This window comes from Antedon mediterranea, chromosome 9 (assembly GCF_964355755.1).
Source record: "Antedon mediterranea chromosome 9, ecAntMedi1.1, whole genome shotgun sequence".
Taxonomy (NCBI): Eukaryota; Metazoa; Echinodermata; class Crinoidea; order Comatulida; family Antedonidae; genus Antedon; species Antedon mediterranea.
The window spans coordinates 14,616,553-14,630,247 of NC_092678.1; the positions used below are offsets into that span (position 1 = coordinate 14,616,553).

Consider the following 13,695-nt stretch of genomic DNA (forward strand, 5'->3'; position numbering starts at 1 on the left):
TATTACAATTAGGCAACCTACAAAGTACATATTAATACAAAAAAATGCAAATGTGATCACTAAATACAAAGTTATTAGAAAAAATGTTACCCCTTACCCTATAATTGTTAATAACAAATTATTATTAACGGACAAAATGTCTTCATAAATTCATAGAATATTTGTTTGTTTAATTTCAATTTTCTTATTCATTGTGTCTATATATTTAGGAAAACATCAACATAAGATTTTTTGTAAGTTTGTGTTTAAAATTGAAATGTATAAGTTAATTTAGAAGAAATTGAATTTTTGATTGAAGGTCATTGACCTTTGACCTCTAAAGACGTCAATAGATGCTGGATTCATTTAAAAAAAAGTATATTACAATAATGAAATCCATACACTACATAATGATAACATGAAAATGTAAATCTGTTCACTAAATCTTTAGTTATTTGCAAAAATGTTAACCCTACCTAATTATTGTCAAAGATTACTAATGACAAACAAGTTTCTTTATAATGCACAGCATATTCAATTTTGAAAAAATGTTAAATTCAATTTTCTTATTTATTGTGTCTATAGGTTTAAGAAAACATTAGTTTGTATTTGATTTCCTGTATTTTTGTGTTTAAAATTGAAATATATAAGCTAATTTAGAAGAAATTGCATTTTTTATTAAAGGTCAGTGACCTTTTGACCTCTAAAGATGTCAAAAATGCGGGAATCATTTTTAAAAAGTATATTACAATTAGGCAATCTATACACTACATATTGGTAGCAAAAAATTCAAATCTTTTAACTAAATTGTAAGTTATTGGCAAAAATGTTACCCCCTACCCCATAATTGTAAACGATTACAAATTACTAAAAACAACAAATTTCTTCATAATACACAGCATATTCATATTTTGTTAATCTTTAACTTCAATTTTCTTGTTTATTGGGTCAATATGTTCATGAAAACATCAGTTTGCATAACATCTATTGTATTTTTTTTTGTTAAAAACTGAAATAATTGTTGGATTTACTTAGAAAAATATATACACAACATATTGGTACCAAGAAAATGCAAATCTGTTCATTAAATCCCGAGTTATTAGCAAAAGTGTTATCCCCTACTCCAAAATTTTGTGTTGCAGGCGGTGTTCTATAATTCTCAAAAATGACTATTAAGCTGTACAATTGGTATTGTTATCATGGATTTCTGAAAAGTAGACATATTAAGCTTTCCAAAAATGTATGGTAGCATTTGCTACCAATTTGATACCGAAAAAATGTCTGGCCCATGGGCTATGATTGAATGGCCGAGCGGTTAAGACATTCGAACCGTCATCACGTAGCCATAACATCGGCAGTAGTTCGAGGCTCATTCACTCCATCGTTCTGGTGGTAGAACGAGTCTTCTCGGATAAGGACTATAAACCGTAGGTCCAATGTACACATCTAGCTCGTGTGCACTTTAAAGAACCTAGTACATCTTTCGAAACGAGTAGGGGTTTACCCCGGTGTATTAGTACATCACAGCCACTGATCACAAACTGGGCCCTCTGGGAGAGGTTACCCAGTATAAATATATATTTCAATCAGCATCGTGTGTTTAATTTTATTTTTCATTAAAACTGCAAAATGGCCTATTCAAAGACTGACTTTACAACTTTTATTTTTTTCATAATTTTCTGGGGGACACCAGATAATACGGGCACACTGCTTGATATGATACCATTAATGACGACTTGTTGTTGCCGGTCATAGAGGAAGCTCTTTATCCACTTATGCACTTTTCCCTTGATCCCATACCATTCCAATTTTGACAGCAGTCGCAGGTGTCCAACCTTGTCAAACGCTTTGGCAAAACATCAGTTTGCAAACCGTCCATCATATTTGCTGTGATATCATGTACAAATTCTATCAACTGTGTCTCACGCCTTGCTCGAAATACATGCTGCTTAGAATGTAGAATAGTGTTTAATTATGCATGGTTCATCAGACTACTAGTGATGATGTGCTCCATGACTTTAGATGCGATACTTGTCAGGCCAATAGGTCGGTAATTTCTTTTGACACTAGGCTGGCCTTTCTTGAAGATGGAGACAATATTTGCATTCTTCCAGTCACTAGGCACAATCCCAGTATTTAAAGATTTCTTGAACAAGCCACAGAATATCGGGGATATATCTGTTGCAAGTTCTCGGAGCACTCTTGGGCTTATGTTGTCAGGTCCCGAGGCTTTTGCTGGATGCAGCTCTTTCAGCAATTTGCAGACTCCTTCTTCTGTGATGTTAACTTCTGGCATGAGCGTGTGTTCGGTAGGGGGAAATGTGTGAGTCAAAGGACTTTCATGTATAAATGTTGACTGAAACTGTTGATTTAGAGGCTCGGGTTTCGCTTTATCATCGGTTACTAGTCTGCCATCATCTTTAATGTCACTGACGCCAGTGAAGCCATTTTTCCTATGTTTTATATATTTCCAGAACTTTTTTATGGGTTGGTAGGTGTTTTTATCTTCTTTAGGGGTTATCATATTCTCTATGTATTCCCAATATTGCTTTCTCATTTCTCTTTGACATTGGCTCTTCAAGAGACGGAATTTCTCTTCATCCTGTGTACGGCCACGTTTTGTACAAGCTTTATAGGCTTTATCCCGTCTACGCATCATTCTTTTTAGGCTCCGAGATATCCATGGGGAAGATTCTTTTTTCTTTACGATTTTGCTTGGGATGTATTTTTTTATACCTTCATTGAGATGAGTTTTAACCCTATTCCAGTCATCATCAACAGAGCTTGTTAATGTGAACGGTGGCAAGGTCCTCATATGCATTGCCAATCCTATCCAGTCAGCCTTATTGTATAAAATAATGGATCTTGGAACTTGATTCTTTCTAGGAAGTTTAAGGGTTAGCTCAGTGTACACAATGCTGTGATCACTGATACCTGGTAACACCTGGGTCCTACGTACGAAAGTTGGGCGGTTAGTTGCTATTAGATCAAGGATGTTTTTTCCTCTGGTGGCTTCTCTTACAACTTGTGTGAGGCCATTATCACAAAGTATACCATAGAATCTGCTATGCAGTGAAGGAAAGGGGCAGGAATTATAGCATGTGTTGTGATTCCAGTCCCATCCGGGGAAGTTAAAGTCACCTCCGATGAGTACTACTTTGTTGTTGTTGTTTGTTAACTAGCTGAGGGACATTGCTAATGCGTCTAGTGTACTGGTGTCACCAACATTTGGTCTGTGCCTTACACTGGATCAACTTCACTTTAACCCAAATAACTTCAGTATTGTCCTGTTCTAAGTCATACTCTCTGGAACTAGGTATCGAGCTGTTGACTGCAACTATGAGTCCTCCGCCCTGGGCTTGGAGACTCCGATCCCGTCTATGAATGGTATACGATTTACTAAAGTATTCAGAGTCTTTAATTTCGTTCTTAAACCATGTCTCAGTTAGCATCATAATATCTGGTTTTCCACTTTCTATCAAATTATTTAGTTGGGGCTTCTTTTTTACTAAGGATTGACAGTTAATATTTAATATTCTGAGGGGTCTTGATCCAGTTATAGTCTTGGGTTTAGGTTTAATTGGTGTTGATGCATAAGTTGGACTTGATAGACTACTGATGCTGGTGTTATCTGAACAGCTGCTATCTCTTGTATTTGAATGCAGATCACTTGTTCTATGCAGGTCAAACAGCACAGAGCTATAGTTGTTGCCCTGACAGATTGTGCATATCCATGCTGGAGTTCTGTCATCTTCAAAAGCATGGTACATGGAGTCAGTCACTTGCTGGAAATGACTGTGGAACCATGACTCACAGGTTTCGCATATAATAGCCTTATTTTCCCAGGTAATTTGGGTTTTACATACCGCGCAGTACTTGGCTGAATCATTAGGAATAATTTCATAATTTTTATTAGAGTTAGTTTTGCCTCTTGTTTTGTCTCTATTATTATTAAGATATCGGAACTTAGCTCTTTTTCATCCTCTTCTTCCACGCTTTCTCCTGCGCTTTCTCCTGTTTTTGCAAATTCCCAGCTGATCTGGAAATCTAAAAAACTTTTCTAGGATCTCAGTTGAGCAGAACTTTCTGGTGTTGAAAAAACATGATTTTGATTGGTCCAGTTGTAGAAGTTCCTGCCTAGAGTACTGCAAAGGTTTTTTAATTACCATAACAGGATACTGCGGTGAGAAGAAAATACCTTTAATTTAACTGTGCCGTGTTAATAAATATATATCTATGAATAAGTTGTTGTAATCTCACAACCGGTAAGCTTGGCTTAGGCTGGTATACGATTTAGAAGCTTTTGTTTAGCTTAGTAGTGTAGGCCTAGCGGTATTTGGCCTAGCCAGATTTGTTTAGCCTTATAGTGTAGGCCTAGCAGTATTAGGCCTAGCCAGATTTTAGGTGGATTAGACTAAAGTCTGATTTTAATTTGGCAGCATACAGTAGATAAATAGTCAGTTTATTTCTTGTATTTAAGTAAGGATAACATCCTAATTGGTATAATTAATACATTATTCTGCGATACAATGAGCCGTTTTGGCATAAGAAGGAAGAAGTTTTAGACGGCTTGCAACATGGGTAGAAGTACACCAGGGTCCTAGTGCAATAGTGGAAACAAATGTTATCAAATCTATGTTTCGCGGTACACCTGAGATAGATAAGGTAGGTATCCAAAACGGAGATTTGTCCCGAAGTATTTCCATTGTGCTCGCCTATGTCAGAAGTAACCATAATTTATATATAAATGGTAGCCAAACACCAAAATGGTTTTTTGCCCAAACGGCCATACATCATTGTACAACCTGGAAGCTTTTAACCGCCCGATTCTACTACTGTTCTAAGTAAATTTGGAACCATATATCAATTTTACTGTTGTTATAATATATTAAGCAGTTACTTTTTGGTCTGGCTGTAATGTGGTTGTCTCACGCTATAAGCAACGAAATTTGATCTGATGTTTTTTGATATATGATGACATGTTTTCTGTTTTAAATATCTCTAACAATCTAGCTTTTCCACTTTTTATTCTCACCATCTCCCTTTCTCTTATCACCATTGATGATCTTCTTCTTTTTGGATTTACTGGAACCATTTTAATCAACTGAGCCGATTGACACACTACGTGTACGTCGGATTACAATGTTGCGTCTAACATATTCGATTATTATGCGGTTTTTGGTATTTATTATACCTTACGTTGATTTAGTCTTCCTCGAAACTGGACATTGATCACATATTGACTCAAATGCTGTTTACAAATATCCAAACACCGATTTTGAAATATATTTTTACTAATTGGGCCAGCTAAGCACAAAACATCATATACAACAGGCGAGCGTGTCGGTCAGCTGGAGGACAAAGCATACAACAATAGCACATTGTTATCGCATTGCCCACTTTCAAAAAGCATTCCAACACTAAAATCCAGCAGCCTTAAGCCTATTTTACACTAGACGAATTTATATGCGCGACGCGAATTATTTCGCCGCGAAAAAGATCGCGCGATTGTATATTTTATTTTACACTAGCAATTCGTGATTCGATTCGCTCGGTAGTTTTTGCGCCATTAGCGGTGATTAGCGCGAAATTAAAATGGCTGCAGTGAATGTTAGTTCAGTAATGTTATTACTTATAAAATCACGATTATTAACTATGTTAATACTAAGGAGGAGACAACAGACACGGATGCAGCGATTTAGAAGAAGACGACGGTTTTGGGTAAGGAAGATATATGAAGAACGTGAGCAAAAGGGAGAATTCCATCTTCTCGTTCAGGAACTGAAACTGTACGATGCAGAATACTTCTTTCGGTGTTTTAGAATGTCTCCAGAATTGTATAACCACCTCTTGAGTTTAGTAGGTCCACATATTCAGACATCTACGACTAAAATTAGACAGCCCATCGGCCCAAGTGAATGATTTACAGTTTGTCTGAGATACTTAGTGACTGGAGATGCACAAGTAACAATAGGTGCAAGTTACCGCATGAGCCCAGCAACATTAGGAATTATAATAAATGAAACGTGAAATGTTCTCTGGACGGTCTAAACCAGGAAGGTTATATAAAACACCCATCGTCAGAGGATGAATGGAAATGTATTGCCAAAGATTTTTCTGATCACTGGAATTGCCCAAACTGTCTGGGTGCCATAGATGGGAAACAAGTTGTCTTGCAAGCACCAGCAAATTCTGGATCAGCCTATTTTAATTATAAGAAAACATTTAGCATCGTACTCATGGCAGTCTGTGATTCAAATTATCAATTTACTTTGGTAGATATTGGGGATAGCGGTCGGCAATGCGACGGAAGTGTGTATAATAATAGTCATTTGGGGTATGCAATTGAAAATAATTTGTTACACATTCCAGGACCACGACGGCTCCCAAATTCAGACAAACGTCTTCAATTTGTATTTATTGGAGACGATGCATTTGGATTGAAACCCCATATGATGAAACCATTTCCGTCACAGAATTTGTCTATGGATAAACGCGTCTTTAATTATCGGTTGTCTAGAGCAAGAAGGGTGATCGAGAACACTTTTGGAATAGCTGCAAGTAGATTCAGAATATTACGAAGGCCCATTATTGCCAGTGTACAAAAAGTAATCCTAATCACAAAAGCCATTGTTGTACTTCATAACTTTTTGATGAAAACAAGTGCAATTAATAATAACAATTATTGTCCACCAAACTTTGTTGACCGTGACGGACCATCCGGATTTAGAGGAGGGGATTGGAGAAAAGACAACGATGCTATTGGGGGATTGCAACCTATGCAGCGACTTGGTTCTAACAATTATTCAAACAATGCTGCTACAGTCCGACAAGACTATATGCATTATTTCAATAATGAAGGGCAAGTAGAATGGCAATGGCAACTGGTGAATCGTACTGTAACTTAACGCGATGTGTCTTTAGATGAATGAACTACTGGAGAGTGATTTATCAACGTTGATAACTATTTATTTTAACATGATACAATACAATACAAAACTAAACTCTATTGTGACTACACTGGCATCAGTGAATGTTCATCACAGTTACATTTAAGTATAGGGAAAATGGTTGCAGTACTCAAACTTTAACTAATTTTAAGAGTAAAATAAAAACATGAATGCTATAGCCTATAAAAGAGTAATTACATGCACAAATTTAACACTAAACTAACTAATTTCTATTGATTTACCATTTTGTATGTAATGTACAAGCTTCACAATTATTTGAAATAAAATGCATTGTATTCGAGGTTGTTCCGATATATGTTGTTATTGTATATTTTATTTCAGGATCTTGTCTCGAGCAAGGGACAAGACATCTGGTAACGATTGTGCAACAGGGTTTGAGTAACCCAGTCCAACAGACATCAGTGAATTTTACTGAGGCAAAAAAAAACATTTGTTGCCAAATATAGACATAATATGAAAGCTAATTAATGAAATTCTATCTATATAGGCCTACATGTTATTCAAAGTCAAATTCTAAGTCAAATATCAACTGGCTGACTTTGATCATCGCAAGTCTTCTTTTTCTTAACGGCAGTGACGAGATGATCGGAATGAGGCTTCTACAATACAAAGACACCTCGTTATCATTGTCTGGTTTTGTGGTCAGCGACATTATCGCTTCATTTGTTGTTTCCAGGTTTTGTAGTAGAATTGTATTTAGTGGATCCGATGACTGACGCCCCTTTGACCCGTGTCTGTTTTTAGGAGGGGTGCGGGTATTTCAGTAATTTTTCGTTTGGCACAAACAATCGGATTGTTAATACTAGTATCACTGGACGTTGATGCAACATCTTCAATGATCGCTGGTTCTGGTTGAAGGTTGCTTTCGGTGGGTTTGTTAGCTGTGCGGTCATGTAAAAACCCCATTTGCTCGAAATACTTGCACTTTGGCAACAGCGATGCGCCAGCACCAGATCTCGTCAGTTTGGTTCGCTTGTCTAGGCATTTCTTTAAACTGTCTTTGAGGTTCTTCATTTGCTTCTGCAAGTACTCAACTGAAAACAATTAAAAATGTATTTATTTACATTTTATTTGTTTAATACTTGAATGATAAAAATGGTTACTTATAGCAGTAAGCTGTCATTTATATACCATTACCAGCTAAATATTAGTATTTATTATTATAATTCATATTATGGTTCATTTTACTGTTTACAATTTATTACATTTTTGGCCTGGATTATATTGTTTGCATATATATTTTGCAATAAATATTGAAGAAATTTCACACAAAAAAACATCATTAAAATGAGTTCTAGGACGGGTGGAATAGCAAATGTTTACTCTGTACCCCGACCGAGGGCCTTTTTGGCGGCCCCCTGGCCCCCAGCCAACAATGGTGCTCGCTGCGCTCGCAACCTGACCACGCTACGGCCCTGATTAACCATCGTTTTCATATTAATCACAGACTGATATTTTTATTTACGAAACTAAAATTATAGAACAGTAGTATACCTAGGCCTAGCCTAGTACTACTTATCGTCTTTGTTAAAGAGTTGCCCTATTTTCACCCAGGCAGTTTGTTTCATTGGTCTGTTCTTATAGCCCTCATAGTGAGTGTCGAACCCAGAGACATCTATATTTTCTGACCACTTCCAAGAACAGTTCCTTGTCAAATTCTAGTGCAAAATTTGGCTCTTCGATGTTTTCCTCGATGTTTTCCTCGATATCAGTAGCATCAATTGTACTATTATAAATTGAACTAGTAGTACTAGGCCTAGGCCTAGTATCACCGAACCACGACATATTATTATGATTTTCATCCATTTTGTTCTCGGGGTCTGGTCAGGTTACAAGTATGACGTCGAAATTTCTATCGATTTGATTGGATTGCGCTTTATTTCGCTGCGACGATCAACGAACAAGTTAAAACTGGTCGAACTCACTTTTTCGTCGCGGCGAAAAATTGCGAGCTGCTAGAGCGATGCAGCGAAGGTGACGTTTCAAGGAAAAAACAAACAGCGCATGCGTATCCTCGAAATAATTGGCGTCGCACGAATAAATTCGTCTAGTGTAAAATAGGCTTTAGATGCAAGTACGGATGCTTTTGCAACTATTACAACAACTAGACATGGACTCGTCACTTGAGGATGAGTTTGGTTATCTTGCGTATTCAAGTACTCATTCAAAGTTAAAACTGCCATTTCAGTGCAATAACCAAATACATCATTTTATGTAATTGTTTTCCCGTGACGGGATTCGATCCCGGTACCTCTGATACCAAAGTTGGTTGCACTACACATCGAGCCATATGAGCACCTGCCGAAGAAAATCCAAAGAAAGATGCCTCGTTCATTCGATATGTCGTGAACCCCTCGATGCAAATTGATTATTACATACCAACCTATGATTCATACACTGCAAGAAAATAAAATGTGGGTGGGAAGTTTCTAAACGCTTGAAATGACCTGAAACGGGCTCTAATTTAATCAGAAATTGATTTGAAGCATTTTAAAATTCCTAACAACGCCGTTTACGCGCACACTTTCTAATGTTACATGCCATTTTTAATCCATAGAAAGTTAGCGTATGATATAAATTAAACTTTGGCTAAGTTTCAATTAAACATGTTATTTGGTTTTTGACCTATGTTAAATACGCGAAATTCATAAAATCGCCCGAAAGTCACGTTGCGCAATTGCAAACGTCGTGAAAACCGTCGCTGCACAACTTCACGTGAATGGTGATATGTTGAGAAACGTTATGTTTGCAAGTTTTAGAGATACGCGTGACAAAAAAATTACAGAAAGAAGAATAGGGGGAAAAAATATGATTTCGTACAATCACAAGGGGTTATCCAGCAACTTCATTGCGGATAACCAATGATACTGCAACTTTTAACTCAAGTATCTTGGCTGATGGGGACATTTGTCCCAATCCAGGACCAATTAAAAACCCATGCAATACCTGCTAGAGACTTGTTGCGAAAAATAACCGAACTTTCCATTGTCAGGTATGTGAACACGACTGCTACATTAAGTGTGGCCATTTTCCAGCCAAACATTTTCTCACACAAATAAACGTTAACTTTATCTGCCCTAAAGGTGTTTTTGATCAACTTCCTAGGTATTTTGACGACGTTCATGTAAGAGGTCAATCTGTTGATCCAAAAATCATAAAATGTTCCAATATTAACTCGTTTAAATTTAATTTAAAAAAAAACACATTTTATCGTAATTGTCTAATTGAAATTTGTTTTTATATAATTATTTTTTTAGATAATTGTTTTAAATTTAAATGTATATAGTAGATTCGTATTAGTTAAGTAAAGTTTTATATATTTTGTCATTTTTAAGAGGTCCCATGGATATCAACTCTCCCCCCTCCCCCCTCCAAAGCAAAGGGAAGTATGGGACAACATGATAGCTTGAGTAATCAAGCAAAACGTGTTTTTGTGCCAGCCGTTCTTAATGGTCAAATGTATTTATATAGGCATATGTGATTAATATAGGTAAATAATAGACTATTCTAGGTATATTATTTAAAAAATTAAAAAAGTGATATTTTAGCTCAAAATTTCCCATACTTCCTTCTGCTTTGGTATTATAAGTGCATGATATAGGAAAAAAAACATATTGAAATGAAGCAAATCCACAATTATAGTAAATCAATGGTCACATGGAAAATACAATATAAATTAATGGTAAGCAGCATTCACTACATTAAATTATTACTAAAAACCAGTATTTTGTAGCAAAAAATACAAAAATGTATTCATTTATTCATTAATCAATTATTGAGACAAATAGAATCGTTGAAAAATACACATTGTCCTCTAAATACATCATAATTGATGTATTTTCAGTGAATATATTGAGTTCAGATTGTTTATTTTATTGGTTATCTATCAAGTCTAGTGATGAGTCATTTACTGGCAACCGTTTCCAAAATGAATGTCGATTTGCTGGCATGAATCGGCAGAGGTTTGTCAAAATGTCATTTTTCTTTTTGTCTTGGATGCCTCTTGGTGATTGAAGGCAAGAAAACGGAACTGATTCCACTGATTTCTCGATTCTCTCGGCAATTTTCTTTTTCAAGAATAACCCAGACTGGTAATGTGTGTCGTCGAGTGAGGTTTTCCAGTGTAACATCATTGAACCTTTGATGAACTTCGCTTCCTGTATGGTACATAAAAGAGGTTTATGGGTATATTTTCCCTGGCTTACACCATTCATAAATATAAAAACATCTCCATATTCCAGTTTAGTTGCTGTGCGTCCTCGTGTGTTGATCACATACACAAAGTCTTTGCCATCATATTCTTTCACTCACGCATTCCTTTCTCCACTTGGGAATGAAAAGAATCTGCCGACATAAATGTATGTCCCTTCTCCAGATATCGAAAGATGATTTCATCTGGTCTTCCCTCTGTATTTACCTTAGCTAACATAGCAGTATAAATTGTCCAATTCTTATTTTGGGCACTGCAGTTATCCATATAAAACAAGAACCTTGTGCGATCTCGAAGCTCTGGGTGGTCTATGCATATGCGCTTGCCACATCTTCTGAATTTCTTCCACAAAGAGACTCATCCCATATTACACCAATAATGGGATCATTGGTGCACTTCTTTCCAACAATAGGTGCGAATGTCATATGAAATTGTATTAGCCTACGCGTAAAAACACAGGATTTAACACCAGGCATTCTAGGCAGCATTATCACTTTCTGTAAATCGACAGAACATACTGCTTCACTGTCTTCGCGTGGTCTTTCTTTCTCTTGTGAATACCATTTTCTAGCAACCTTCGCTCTTTCTACATGTATCTTCCACATGCTGCACACTGGACAGTTTGGATCCTCACCATCATGGGATGCGTTGTCTTTATGATGGTCAAACTCCAGGCATACCTCGCACTCTTCCTCTCCTAATTTTGCAAAACTAATGTTAATGCCTTTCAATGTTCTCCTATAAAATTCTAGGCCACATACATTTGGGTGCTTCGCATTTAAATCATCATACATGTTGCACATCTTCAACTCAGGTGGCAAATACCTTCGAATAGGCGCATGTTCACGTCTGGGTTATGAGATAGTATATGATCCTTCACGAGGTTGACACCGCTACTATCAATCTTATTAGATTGTTCATGCTTTCCTCTTCTATCACAGGATGTTGTTATGTCACCGATAAGTGCGTTGTTGAGTGTTACAGTGATAATTTTGTCAGACTTGTATCCCAATGTGTGCAGGAAAAACACCTTGCAAACAAATACATCGTATCCTTCGCTGTTGGGAAGCTTGTACACTCTTGTATGCTTACGCCTTCCATGACTCTCAGGCCGTTTATTCATCCGACTAGGCTTTATTACCTTAATGTGAGAATATAGCCTGCACGTCACATTGAATAAGGCTGTTTCCAAAATTGATGATGGATGTCACTGCGTCTTTCTTCTGGTATTGCCATTAAACATTATTTGGAGCAATTACATGGAGCCAACATCTGATATTTCAGTGTGTTTCGATCTATCTACTCTGTTTCTTTGGTTGGTTCTTGTGTGTTGCCATCAATTTCATCAATCAATTGAGCTGGGTGGTCATTTGAAATATCAAATGGTGCTATTTCTACATGAACCTGTTGAATGGCTGTGGTAGGTCCATTAGGTGATTGCTTATTTAATTGAGACGTATCCATGTCTATCGTGGAAGAAGTCGGAGAGTTGAAAGAGTATGACTCTGATATTACCGTGCTGTCTTGAGAAATGTTCATGTCTATAGTGGAAACCGGAGAATGCAACTGTTCATTTCTGGAGGGAACAAAATATTTCAACATTGAGTATCAAATTTGGTTTGGTTGGTTGTCAGTTAATACCACAACTGGTTTAGTAAAATTTCTCTCCCATTCTGATCCCTTTTGACTCTGAGTAAAACCAGTACCAGCAGTCTCTTCAGTTCATTGCATGGCTAATTTACATTATTATTATCACATCTAAACTTGTGTTGATGAAATAGTATACATTTATTATACCACTTGATTACAGGTAACAATTATTTAATTGCATTATTGTTAAAAAACAAAAGAAAAATATTTTTTTTTATATAATTAATATAAAAAAACAATTACTCACATCTAGAGAGATGATGAACCGTTTTTCTCAGCAGGCATGTTTTCTTTGTTGAACATTAAGCGCCGTCTAAACAATAAAAACATTGTTAATTTTGTACAGCCTTTTTAAAATAGCAATACAATATTAATTTCATCAGTAACTTAGTAGGAGTATTGGGTTAAATTTAGGGATCGTTGTAGCTTTCATAGAGATAGTAGATACATAGGCCTACTAAATATAAATTCTCTAAAGAAGAGAAACCAATAAATATGAGCTGGGACATTTTGATTTGATGGGTAAGCTTGAGGTACATCTGACATTTAATTTGGACAGAGAGAATTTTAAATAAATTATCAGACATGGCAACTATAATTATTAAATTAATGAATAATGTTTTGACAGTGATAACGAATCATGATCAGTAATATGATAATACCAATTACCTTTTGAGTTGACGGAGATTTGCATATTTTGAGGTTGAACGTTTTGGCGTGGTAGGTAGATTGTCATAGTTTGTAGTCAATTTTAGATGTTTGGAAAGTGCTGGATTTGTACCGGCATTGTCAATTCTCTTTACACGGCTATAAAAATAGAACATAATACAGATGAAAAAATTGAGGACTAAATATTTTTATTTATCTTTAATAATGTATGTTGTC

The 13,695-nt window shown here is 36.2% G+C and overlaps 1 protein-coding gene across 1 annotated transcript; it reads right to left on the reverse strand.

The window, feature by feature from the left end:
• Positions 1-1,951: 1,951 nt before the first annotated feature.
• LOC140058207 (uncharacterized) lies at positions 1,952-3,749 on the reverse strand. Its single transcript, XM_072103772.1, has 2 exons — positions 3,224-3,749; positions 1,952-3,132 (listed from the first exon to the last, which is right to left on the reverse strand). Exons 1-2 carry the CDS (start codon positions 3,747-3,749, stop codon positions 1,952-1,954), a joined length of 1,707 nt encoding a protein of 568 aa, XP_071959873.1.
• Positions 3,750-13,695: the final 9,946 nt, after the last annotated feature.